This window comes from Enoplosus armatus, chromosome 18 (assembly GCF_043641665.1).
Source record: "Enoplosus armatus isolate fEnoArm2 chromosome 18, fEnoArm2.hap1, whole genome shotgun sequence".
NCBI lineage: Eukaryota > Metazoa > Chordata > Actinopteri > Centrarchiformes > Enoplosidae > Enoplosus > Enoplosus armatus.
Window position 1 is genome coordinate 18,890,828 of NC_092197.1, and position 12,390 is coordinate 18,903,217.

The following is a 12,390-nucleotide window of genomic DNA, read 5'->3' on the forward strand; positions in this document are numbered from 1 at the left end:
GTACAAGTGCATCATATCAAAACGGGAGAGGGGATATTATTAAAGCAACCCCCCCCCCCCCTTTTTCTTTTTTTCCCCTCCGCTGTGAACTGTGACTTAATAAGCTATGCCAATTAGGGGAACAAAAATCAGGCGTGCCATCGGGCCTGTATCTATCCTTGCCCAAATTTCTCTGCTAATGCGTGAAGCTCGCTGGCAGAGAGCGACAGCGCTGCTGTGTTTCTCTGTTTGGCTTCGGCTTTTGACGAGGAAAAAAGGAAGAAGAGGAAGGGGTGGAGGGTGGGACAAAAATAATATAAAACAGGATAAAGCTTATTGATTTTTGCCGTCGTCTCCCTGAGAGTTGATGGGTTTTTTTTCTCGAAGTCTGCCAATATTCAATATTCACTCAGACGATTTCATTTGGATGACATCGAGGGTCCTGAAGACTTCAAACTGTCCAGTTTCTCACTCGAAAAGACGGAAAAGCTCTTTTCTTGTTAATAACCTTGCAACCCGTCGGATGAAGCTGAGCAGTATTTCAGTATTATTGTTGATTGCATTTCAACAGCTGCTTTCTGCAAATCTCCGTTGTGCAAATCGATGATTCTGAGCGGAAAACAAAAAGAAAAATCGAAATGTTTCCAGAGTTTGATAGTTGAATGTGTCATTTTGCATACATCTGCCGCATCACGGCGTACGTCAACGATCATGATGATAATTTCAACATGTCGGCCGGCCCCACCTTCAGAGCTCACACCTCTGAGGGGAACCCCCATGCCAAGTTTGGGAAGCACTGCTGTAAATGACTTGGACTTGACGCCACAGACTCAGCCCTGCTGACGTAAATACTCCCTAGTGATGCGTAATGAGATCCACAGACAGGTTAGGGAAGTCAGAAAGTCCTGCTCCTTCAATCCTTCCTCCATTCCCTTTCTTCCTTCCCTCCTTTCCTTTCCTCTCTGTCTTCTTTCTTTTCCTTTCTTTCTTCCTTTGACCTTTCCTTTCCTTTCCTTCCTTCCGTTCCCTTTCCCCCTTTTCTCCTCTTCCTTCCTTTCCATCCTTCCCGTTTCCATCTCTCCTTGCTTCCTCCTACAGTTCCTTCCTACCTTTCCTTTCTTTCGCCCTACCTTAACTTTCCCTTTTTTCAACTTTCCATTCTTCCCTCCTACCTTTCCTCCCTTCCTTCTCGTTCTTTCTTCCTTCCTTTCTCCCTTCCTTTGTTTCTCTCTGCTGACACTTAAGGAAACATTTCCTCCATCTCTCGTTGCCAACTTTATGTTCCATGGCAACGGGGGATGATGGTTTGCCCTTCCGCCCCCAAAGCTTCCTTCCCAGCCCCCTCTTTCCCCAACTACACACACACACACACACACACACACATTCAAAATCTCTTGAAATCTCTCACACATTTTATGCTCAACACTCATTCTCCTACAAACACACACACACACACACACCTCAGCCCCTTTCCAACACCATTGACAGGGAGACAAACAGCGGATCTGAGAGGTTATAACAGCGTAAAGAGAAAAAAAAAAGGAGGAAAAACACCAAAACCAGCCAAGACCTTAAATAGACGAGTGGCGGTGGCGGCGGTTTTGACAGGCAGAGTGAAGCCGCTCGCTGAACGGCTTCATCCAGGAGGAGATTAGAAACACACACAGAGTTTGAAGTGTGCATTATCTTTCCAGGGATGATCCCGAAATAAACAACAACGACGGCGAAATCTCCCCAATAATTAAAAAACGCTTAATCCACTTCCTGGTTGGTGATGACCGTGGGCTGAGCGTGTCAGCCGGGACTCCTGGATTGTGCGGCGTTTATGTTTAGACGCTTTTGTGTTTTGAGGTGAATTTATCGCCAAAAAATATACTTGAGCACTTGCGTTGAATGAGGAGAGGGCTTCAAATCCCAAATTTATTCACAGCATTGTGTGAAGGTTGTCATTTCAAAATTCAACCTCTGCACGGGGAGACGTGGTTGGAAAGAAATGTCACTACTTATCCTCAGAAGCATCACATAAACCAAATCCTAAAACCTGCTTTCATTCCTCTTGCCTCTCGGCCTGACTGACATGTTATTTTTACTCAACACTCGTGTATTTCGTGCTTTCGCCCAGACCCGTGTCGTCTTCCTCAGCGCTGTTTGGCAGCCTCCACCTCTTTTACGAAAAAGCAGTTTTGGGACAAACTGTTTTCTTTGTGTTGCGGGATTTCTGCGTCGTGGCAAAAAAGATGGGATTAAGCGCGAGGTAGCGTGGTGCCGTGGGGCATCGAACCCCAATATTTACTTACTTTTTGATTCGATATTTACGGATTTGAATCATAATTTTCCTATTTTAAACTGTATTTTAGTGGGTAAAGATCTTGCCTGTGTTCAGTCAAAATATTACATTTGGCTAGTTTGGATTCTTTTATTAAATAAAAAAAAACGTATTGTTTCGGTAATTGTACCAAAAGTCAGGTGTCATATCAGCACGCACAAAAAAATTCAAAACTATTGTGGAGTCCCCGAGTCAGATGTGTTTGAGTGAGCTGAAACTGGTGCATGTGGAGTCACTGTAATGTGGAAGGACTTTAACATCTTTTACTGGCAGTGTTGCCAGATTTAACTTAAAGGAAATAGCCCAATCAGATCCCTGAACCTGCCCAATTGTCATAAAAGTAATCCAGTGTCTTAATTACATATATATATATATATAGATAGATACATTAAAAAAATATATATTATGTAGCTGAATGAGTGCAAGAAGAAAAACAATAAAAAAACTGTTTTATTTGTATAATTAGGAAAATGCAAAACCACAATTACAATAGCACAATAATAAAGCAATATCTTCACCAAGTCTTTTGGATAACATTACATTAAAGGCCCCCTCCACTCAAAAAAATATGTTTTTCTTCTTGTTCCTACAGTTGGATGTTTGAGCTTCACTGTGGAGAATGACCTATGTGCAGAGTTTGACACTAGAAGGCTGCTTTCACGTTCATCTGCTGAAAGTGCAAAGCTTCTCTGCGCTCGCTGAACATCTGGCTTTAAGGGGCGGGGCCTACGAGCATGATTTGTGACATCGTGAACAGTTTGGAAGCCAATCCTGGTCCAGTTCGTATGTATGTAGAAACTTGAAGCCGCCAGTGCTCATACGCTGAGAATGGACTTCACAGTGAAGTAGGAGACAACTTGTGTCCAGCAGGACAACTTGAGAAATGATCAACATTTGCATATTCATAGATCCTGGAATTTTTAATGAGCAAGAAGGAGTAGGTGCCTTTTTAAGGATTTTGATGTAGAAATTATACTTTTTTCTTGCAGATGAAATGTCAGACACACACTATTGTTCCAAGCAGACTGTTTGTATATATGTTTTAATACATGTCGGGGGGGGTCTTTAAAAGTCTTTTCCTTCCTTTCCTTTCCTTAAATAAACAGATGGAAGCTTTTACAGGCAATTCTATCACAGAACTGAATGAATAATAATTTGAATATGGAAGGCAGTTGTAATAAACTGACTTGTGTTTCCGCCATCACTAAATGTATTTTTTTGAACCAAAGACACGACTATTAACCTGAACCTGTGTGGACCGGGGTTCAGCGTTGGCGCGTCCCAGCCCCTGGCCTCGCCCCAGCCTTTGGAAACCGCCGCTCTCATGGTTGTGTAGGTCTATAGAGTTCTAATTAGCTGCATTCACTAACAGCGCCGGGCTCATCAAAATGCCGAGGCCTGCAGAAAGCCACAGCAGGGGTGAGCCGAGTGTGTGCATGTGTGTGTGTGTGTGTGTGTGTGTGTGTGTGTGTGTGTGTGCGTTGCATCTTGTACATGTGGGTGTTTGGATGTGTGTGCACGGGAGTGTGATTTGTGCACAGGCATGAGTGCATGTGTGTGTGTGTGTGTGTGACACCAGTGTGTGTTCCTGTATCAAAAGAAAAAGAAATAACAAACAATCCCAAAATGAAGATACACATCGAAGCAGCGAACCGAGGCCTAACAACCGCTACAAATTCTACAGAAACGGAGCCCTTTTTCCCCCCCCCAAAATCGCAACATTTGTCGTCCTCCCTTGCATTTGCATGCACGGCACAGCAGCAAAACGACACCACCGAAACCGCGGAGCACAAACGACAACAACAACAACAACAACAACAACAACAACCGCAAAACGAAGCAGCAAACAAAGCAGACGTCTCGGCATCTCTCTGTTTTCCAGCCAACAAACAAAATGGCTTCCGAGCGCCGTTTAGAGGTAAATAACATGAGCGGGAGACCTGGCTTTTTTCTTTTTCTTTTTTTTTTCTTTCTTTTTTCTGTGAAAAGCTTCCAGAAAAGATTTTTTAAAAAAGGAGGCGGCCTCCCGGTTTGAGTTTGTACAGACGAGGCGGATGGTATAGAACATAACACACACGCAGTGCAGTCAAATGCTGGAAAATACATGCAGTACAACCTACACGCTGATGTACATGATCACGGCAAAGAGGTAAAAAGCAGAACTGTGCATCCAACCGTGGAGAAAGCAGGAGGAGCGGGAGCTCTACAAGGTGGAGAATCTGTCTTGATGTAATGAAACTACACCGAACAAACAACACGTGATCGTCTTCAGCTGGTTTAACATCAGTCAGCAGCTCTGCGTCTCTTATCTGTCCACAGAGAACCTGCCGGGCTACAAATACTAATCTATAGAGACGTCTGTTTGCTCATCCATTGATCCTGATCAACTGACCACGCATTTCCGATCGACCAACTAGCTCACTCAGCAACCGAAAGTTATTAAGTTTTAATAATATATAAAAAGAACAACATCGATCAGACACAAAAATATGATGTGAGCAAGAGGCCACCACTGGTTCCTGGTCCCCCTACAGCACAAGCAGACATAAACACACCTCACCAACTTGTTCACAGCTCACTGGCTGACTAACTCGACGAGCAACCGGCCGACTCACTCCCGAAGCAGGCGTTAACAGAACAGGAAGTCCAGTTTCGGGCAAGAGATCCACGAGTTAAAAGGCTCAACAGACACCAAAACTTTACAACTCTGGAGAGTCACAGCGGCGATTATTTGATCTTTCGTAGCGATGATCGGCAGGTAAACAGCATAAACGCGTGCGTTTGCATTTGCAAAGTAATCCACCGGGAATGCAAATTGAGCCAGGCTGACCTTTTTCCCGCTGGACGACCCTGCAGTTCTGTTTTGTTTTTTAGCTGGAACCCTCCGCGTTGGCGCTCCTGCTGCTTTCGCGGGGCTGGCCTCGGTCCTATTGAATGGCCTGAGCGACTGGCTGACTCAATCAATCAATCAATCAATCAATCAATAACACACTGAGTGGCTACACACTTCACTAACGAACTCACTCGCTGGCTTCCAGACTGACAGGATGGAAGCGTGAATGAGTGAGACTGAACGAACGACACAATCAAATGAAGCGTCGCCAGCAACAGGCAAGTGTGACGGATCGATCTCAGCCTCACGTTGATTAATTGACGTTTACCATCTTAAAAATATGAAAGTTAAGTATGGATACATGAAGGTAAGACGGATTATGTTCCTCTGTAAGCCACGTAAGCTAATGTTACGCCCTTGAGTACAGCACTTAGTTACATTCCACCTTATTTACTTATTTACCGACTGACTGACTGACTGAATGAATGAATGAATGAATGAGACACAGACTCCACAACTAAACAGGAGAGTGAATAAATCGTTCATGGACTGAAATGTAGAAACAAAACATCTGACTGAACTGCCGGCTGCACAGCTAAAACTTTTCGAAACGTTTCAAATTCAAAGCCTACCACGTCCCACCGCTGATGAAACCAAACTGAAACCTGTTGGACACCAACAAAAACACAGTGAACTGATCTCCACAGCACGCACACACACACACACACACACACACACAGAGAGAGAGAGAGAGAGAGGCAGGAAAGAATGAGAGCAGCAAATCAGAAAAACAGGAAGTATCCTTCAGGGATGAAGTTGAGCAGCTGAAAAACAAACCTGTCGCCCCAAAATGAAGACACGCGAAAAATCACCACATTCACACGTCATTGAGGATGACAAACCAAATGGTACATGGACTGCACTTGCAGGGCGCTTTTCTACCTTAACGGACAAAGAACCCTACAATGGGCCTCCCATTCACCCATTCACACGCATGAACGGAGCTGCCACGCGAGGCGTCCATCAGGAGCCACTTAGGGTTCAGGGTCTTGCCCCAGCGACACCCTAACCCTACCTCCGAAGCCACAGTCGCCCCAGCTACACATCGGGCACGGAAGGCACGGGTATATTAAAAGGTAAAATAAGCGTCCCACCTTGTCGCATGCTATAAAGCACGTAGCACATCTTCGTTAGGAATCAGTAGGCTTGGGGCTAAAGTGCCACAGACAGGGTAGGGAAGTATCAAGAGATGGACTAACGCATAATCAGATCCACATAATCAGACCAGGCCACCATGTTTGAGCAACATGTGACATTTTAGTACAGAAAACATCAACCAGCTCAACAACAATGCCAACCAGAATATTCAAAGAACGCATGAGCAAGTTTCAGCGTGGGAATTAAAAAAAAACGCTTGCAGCTTCTCAAGTCCCAAAATAAAAAGTGATCCATGAAGCAAAACAGTACAAAATCCCCAAAAAACTGCATCTGCATGTACAGAACATGGTTACCAACACAAGAAAATCCAAACAGCAAGCGAAGCAGCGGCGAGCAGGTGTAAAGAGGAAGAGGAGGAGGAGGAGGCGACTCAGAGAGGATTGAGGGGAAAAGAGAAGAAGAAGAAGAGGAGGAGGAGGGGATATAAAAAAGGAGAAGGCTGACGTACTTGAGCCGGAGAAATGTCCGCTCCCCAGGGAGGTCGGCCCGTTCTTTCCACTGCTAACAGGAGGGGAAAACATCTACAAGACAAACAGAGCGCACATTACCTCCGAGAGCACTGACACTGCAGACAGCAAGACACACAGAAAGCCTGACTGCAGCTACACGTGAAAGGCTTCATTCCAAAACGCCAGGGCAACATTTGGCTGAGCTGAACGCTGCTGCCAGATTCTAATCACGTTACAGTTAGGCCAGGAAACGTGATGTAAATTTAATGGTCGCTCAATGTTATCCATTTTCATCTTATCAGAGCATTTGTTTCTGCTTCTGAAGCCGTAGTTGCCTTGTTTTGGAAGGAAACTCTTTGGACGTATTGGATATTTACCAGGAAAACAAAAAAGGTCCATCATCACTAAGGCTGGGTATCGCTCGAAAAACACCGATCGGATACTTAAGTTTTGGTGCCAATATCAAAATGATATGGATGTTTTTTTTCATTTGACAAAAGGAGCCAAAGTTCTTATATGTGATATGTCTTAAATTGGCAAGATTTGAATTGAAGTCTGGAACTATCTGATCAAAATAATAACTCTGACCCAGGATTTGATGCCCACTGAGGTGGGACAAAGTTCTAAGTCAAGTCCCATGTCAAGGACAACAACTCCTGAGTCAAGTCCCAAGTCAAGACTAACGACAGGACAAGGCAAATCCTGAGTCCCATGGGAAGACAAGTAAGTCCCGAGTCAAGTCCTAGGACAGGTAAATCCCAAGTCAGGTAGTCGAGACCTACCAGTCCCAAGTTAAGTCCTAAGTCGAGACCAACAAGGCCCAAGTCAAGTCCAATGGGAAGACAGGTAAGTCCCCACCCAGTCGAGTCCCAGATTAAGACAGGTAAATATCAAGCTAGGACCCAAATCAAGACAAGTAAGTCAAGCCCAACAAGTCCCAAACCAGGTCCAAGTCCTCCTCAATAAGTCCGTATGTGCCCTTCGCCAATACCTCAATACATTTAAAGCAACATAAATAATAATAATAATAATAATAATAAAAAGAGTAACAGTCAGTGTCGTGAATTTGCAGAAATAATTATTATTTTCAAATAAACTTTATCACATTTCTGTTGGTCTTCACTGACAAACACACCTTTCCTTCCTGCTCACCTTCCAGCCCGATTGGCTGCTGCAAGATTGATTTACAGTATATCCGAGATTTTTACTTTTTCATACTTTTCATGTTTCATTTTTAGGCCTTGGTGAGAATATTAAGTAATTAAGTAAGTCAAACAGCTAGAGATTCAAGTCACTAATCATTCGTGTTAAAGTCAAAGAGGAGGTGTTTTTTTTTTTTTTATTTTAAGTCAAGTCTAAAGTCAGCAGATTCATGAGTCAGACTCTGATCCATGTCGTGACTCGAGTGCACATCTCTTTGATGCCAGCTTTCAGTAACTTAATGCTATGGACATCGTTTGGCTCTGCACTCATGATGCACCGAGGTTCGATACCCAGCCCGAATGATCACGCAGACTCTCAGCTCAGAGCTGAGCACAGATATGAAGGGTTTATTTTCCAAAACACCGTGGGAATGTTTTTTGGGGGAAGCAGACAGAGATCAAATTCCTCATTCTGCATCTGTGAAAAATAAACAGGATCACTCAAATCACCCGCTCACCTTCATCGTAAAACGTGTTTTCATACAAAAGCGTCGCTCTCGCCAAATGTTGGGACGGCTCGTTTTGGAATGAAACGCTTCATATCTACTTCATATCTTGACTTGAACATATGAGATAATCATCAGAACTAGTTACCATCTGCTCAACACGTCTACGGGAAAATCAAGCCCACGTTACGACAGAGGCTGAGGCTGAACACTGATGCCTGGCGTCTCAGTGTGCGAGCTACTGTAAAGCTTCACAGGGAAGCGGCTCACGTTATCAAAGTGAGACATCTGACCCTGGCAGATAACCTCCCTGGATAAACATCAGGCCCCGTGTGTGTCTCGGCGTGTTTGATGGTGAAATCTCAGTGATCTCGAACGCACTCCGAGCCTCGCGCTTTCAGATGCTAAAAGCTTTTCAGGCATTTGAGGTTTTAAGGGACTTCTTTTTTTTTTCTCCCCCCTTTTTCTTTTGAATTGACCACAATGTAAGTAAATTAAACCTTGACTAAAACAAAAGATACTTGATCTGTCATTGTTCTTAATGCAGCCTGTGGGGGCCTGCTTGGATGCCGAGGCTGCCTAGTGCGTGAGATCTCCCCCGCGGCCGCGACAAATGAAGAGAGAAACAAATGTTTTTGCGAGGAAAGATCTCATTGGGGATTATTAGCAGGTCTATCGATATCCCGGTCGAAGCGCTTTGAGCTGCTGGTGTCAGCTTGTGGGGGCGTGCAAAGACAGATGATCGCATAAATTAATGCGAGCGGCCTGCGTTTATAATGAGAGGAGACACATTCTAGCTGCACGCTTGCCCTCCTTTGTTTGACTGTTTTTTTGTTTTTTTCAAGAAATATAATGTAAGACAGGCTTGATTGACATTTGTTGGTTGTTTTTTTTTTGGAAACCTGTAAATAAATCTAGCACAGGAAAAATGTCTCGAATATTCCTGTGATACACTTCAGGCACTCAAGAGCATGTCTTCTACACTAAATAATGATTTTGTGATGATTCTTTTTTTTTTGTACCTTTGTCCATGATTACAATCCTATAATATTCCTATAGTGACTTGAGAGTATGTCTGTGCCATTAATGAGGAGTTTATGGTGATTTAAATGGACCGTTTGTCATCTATAATATTACTATAGAGCTTTTTGTAATATTTATATACATATATATATATATATATAAAAATACAGAGGCTTAGGTTTTTTTCTAATAACAGGTCACTGAAACAGTTTATTCCTGTAATATTCTTAAATGGATTAAAACATGTTGGTGGCACTCAGTTATGAATTTAATTATCTTATTGCAAGCCGGCTTTAATAAATGTCACTATAATATTGTCATAATATAATGTTGTCACAGAGACTTGAGAGAGCGCGTGTGCCTCTATTTGGTGAGTTTGCAGTGATTTTATTGGGCTTTTGTCACCTATAATACCTCTATAGGGGCAGTGTATTTAGGCCTATGGTGAACACAGGTGTATACAGCCAAGACAGCACCTTTATTTATTCATTTATTTATTTTTTACTCACTTATTATAATATTGCTATAGAGGCGTATTATATCTGTGGTCCCGACATAACAGTGATCTTATTGCACGTCCTTTGTTTAAAAACCTCGCAGTAAAAGTCCTATAATACGGTATTCAGAGATGAACGTGTTTATGGCGTGGTGAGTCGAGACATACTGTATGACCTACAGTGTTTCCATAATATTGGAAAATCACTACAGTGCAGCTCTGGGTGCTTAATGTGCAGAATGGATTGCTTCTGAATTCAAAACTCCCATGATCGTCTTTATACTGTACACAGGCCTCAGCTGGGATTTTTACCATATTCGCTTATTGCATTAACATTCCAACAGAGACTGAAAGGTGCATTTATGGGGGATTTTTATCTGCTATTTGTTTTTTTTTTCTCTTTCTTTTGCATCTTGTGCAGCATCACCAGTAGCTGCTGATATCCTCTGATGTCATTGTGTCCATGCTGCCTCTCCTCCTTTCATAACAGGATTAATGTAAATCCGTTTTTTTTTTGTTGTTGTTGTTTTTTTTTTTTACTCTTCATTTTGGGGTGTTTCTGATTTTTTTTTTCTTCTTCTTCTTCTTCTTCTTCTTCTTCTTTCCTCCTCCTCTTCAGACCAAAGTTGCTCCCAGAGGAGGAGAGGCGCGGAGAAAACATGGCCGAGCGCGGGGGACGCTGTTTTCCTGTCCGCCAAGTTCTCCACACGGGGCTGCTCCTTAAAAACCCGAACTTTTTAAACGGAGTCTTGAGTTTGGGCATTTAACAGCCTGCTGCGGGGACATTTAAACTGCGGGGAGAAAGTGTGACACATTTCTCTCTTTTCGGCTGCCTGCCTGTCTGTCTGTCTGTCTGCCTGCCTGCCTGTCTCACTGTCTGCCTGCCTGCCTGTCATGCAGGTTCATGATTGCACACCGAGCCTCTTTTGCATCTGAAACATCCTGTACAACACGGTGCAGGGTGCATATGGAGCAGCCTCTAAACTCACACAGGCAACAACAAACAAACAAACAAACAAACAAACAAACAAACAAAATCATGGGCAAAAAGAATCTGGCTACACATGAAGGAAAAAGAAGGACTTAAAATGAGATATACTACCATGGATGTTGGGAACATTTTCAAATCGCTGTTTCGCATCTATAAGACAACAAAATTACCAATGCAGCATCACAATTCTCTGCACACACACACACGCACACACACACACACACAAACAAAACAAATGAAATTACACAACTAACAATATGCATTAACTGCAAGTCTGCAAGTTACTCTACATAAACTTTTTTTTTCTTTTTTTTTTTTTGTGTGTGTGCAAATAGTTGTAAGGCTAAGATATGCAGGTCGTATGTGCCGGTGCGACTCACACGTTAAAACAAGTGTTAAACAGCGGCTCGCCGTACGGAGCCCACAGGACGCGTTTACCGTCTTCTGCGGCTCTTGTTTTGTTTTTTTTTTGTTGTTGTTTTTTTGCACTGTCACGGTACTAGTCAAGTGTATTCATGTTAACAATAATACAAACAAAAAACCAAGGGGGGAGTCGCTTCCTTACCGCGCTGAAATCCAGTAAGTCACTCAGTTCCTTGTCTGTTCCCAAAGCTGCCATCCGCTGTTGATGATGCATTTTAGCAAAATCTCGCGGAACCTAGAAGCATGGAAACAAATGGGAGAGACAGCCTCGGCGGGTGGATGGATGGGTGGATGGATGGGTGGATGGATGGACAGAAGGGGGCAGATTGATAGACGGGGAGATAGATGAGGTGGGGGAGAGAGGAGAGGAGAGAAGAGAAGAGAGAAGGAGGAAGACCTCGGCTTTTTTTTTTTTTTTCCTTTTTCTTTTTTGTTGTTGTTGTTGTTGTTGTTGTTGCGCACCGCTCCGCTCCGCTCCCGGGTCTCTTTTATTTTCCTCCACAGCGAAATAAATCCCAGTAAAACAACCTCAAAGCCTCGATCACAAACCTAGTTTGCTTTCATCGTCCGAGCAGGGACTCAGCCCCGGGTTCCTGGTGTGTGTGTGTGTGTGTGTGTGTGTGTGTGTGTGTTTTGGTTTGTTTTTTCTTTTTTTTTGTTGGCAGCAGGAAATAAATCCCAAGAAAGAAAAAAAAAAAAAAAAAAAGCTGACAGGCGATTCAAAAAAAAAAAAAAAAAAAAAAGACAGGAGTGTGTGTGTCCCCCCCCCCCCGGGCCCCCCCCACCCCACCAAAAAAAAAAGCCAACCAAAGAAGTCCGACCTCTCTCCGCGTGAAGACGCAGTTTGTCCGCCGCGGCTGGCTGTCAGGCTCGCGGCGCGCGATATAAATAAATAACGCGCCGTGTCTCCGCGCGAGCCTCTCGGGGAGGAACGCGATCAACCTTCGAAATGTGCGGTGGTCGTTGTGTGCGTGCGTGCGTGCGCGTGTGCGCGCGTGTGTCAG

At 43.7% G+C, this 12,390-nt stretch overlaps 1 protein-coding gene across 3 annotated transcripts in view; it reads right to left on the reverse strand.

The window, feature by feature from the left end:
* Positions 1-12,037, reverse strand: part of LOC139301628 (transcription factor 4-like) — a 204,587-nt gene extending 192,550 nt beyond the window's left edge. For 2 of the 3 annotated variants that reach the window (XM_070925066.1, XM_070925067.1), the window contains exons 1-3: positions 11,529-12,037; positions 11,075-11,113; positions 6,805-6,877 (exon numbers count right to left, since the gene is read on the reverse strand). In XM_070925066.1, the coding sequence (XP_070781167.1) occupies positions 6,805-6,877; positions 11,075-11,113; positions 11,529-11,600 (184 nt within the window). In that variant the 5' untranslated portion in view covers positions 11,601-12,037. The remainder of the gene's footprint in view (positions 1-6,804; positions 6,878-11,074; positions 11,114-11,528) is intronic. The other variant, XM_070925068.1, reaches the window with a different exon arrangement.
* Between the last annotated feature and the right edge of the window lie 353 nt (positions 12,038-12,390).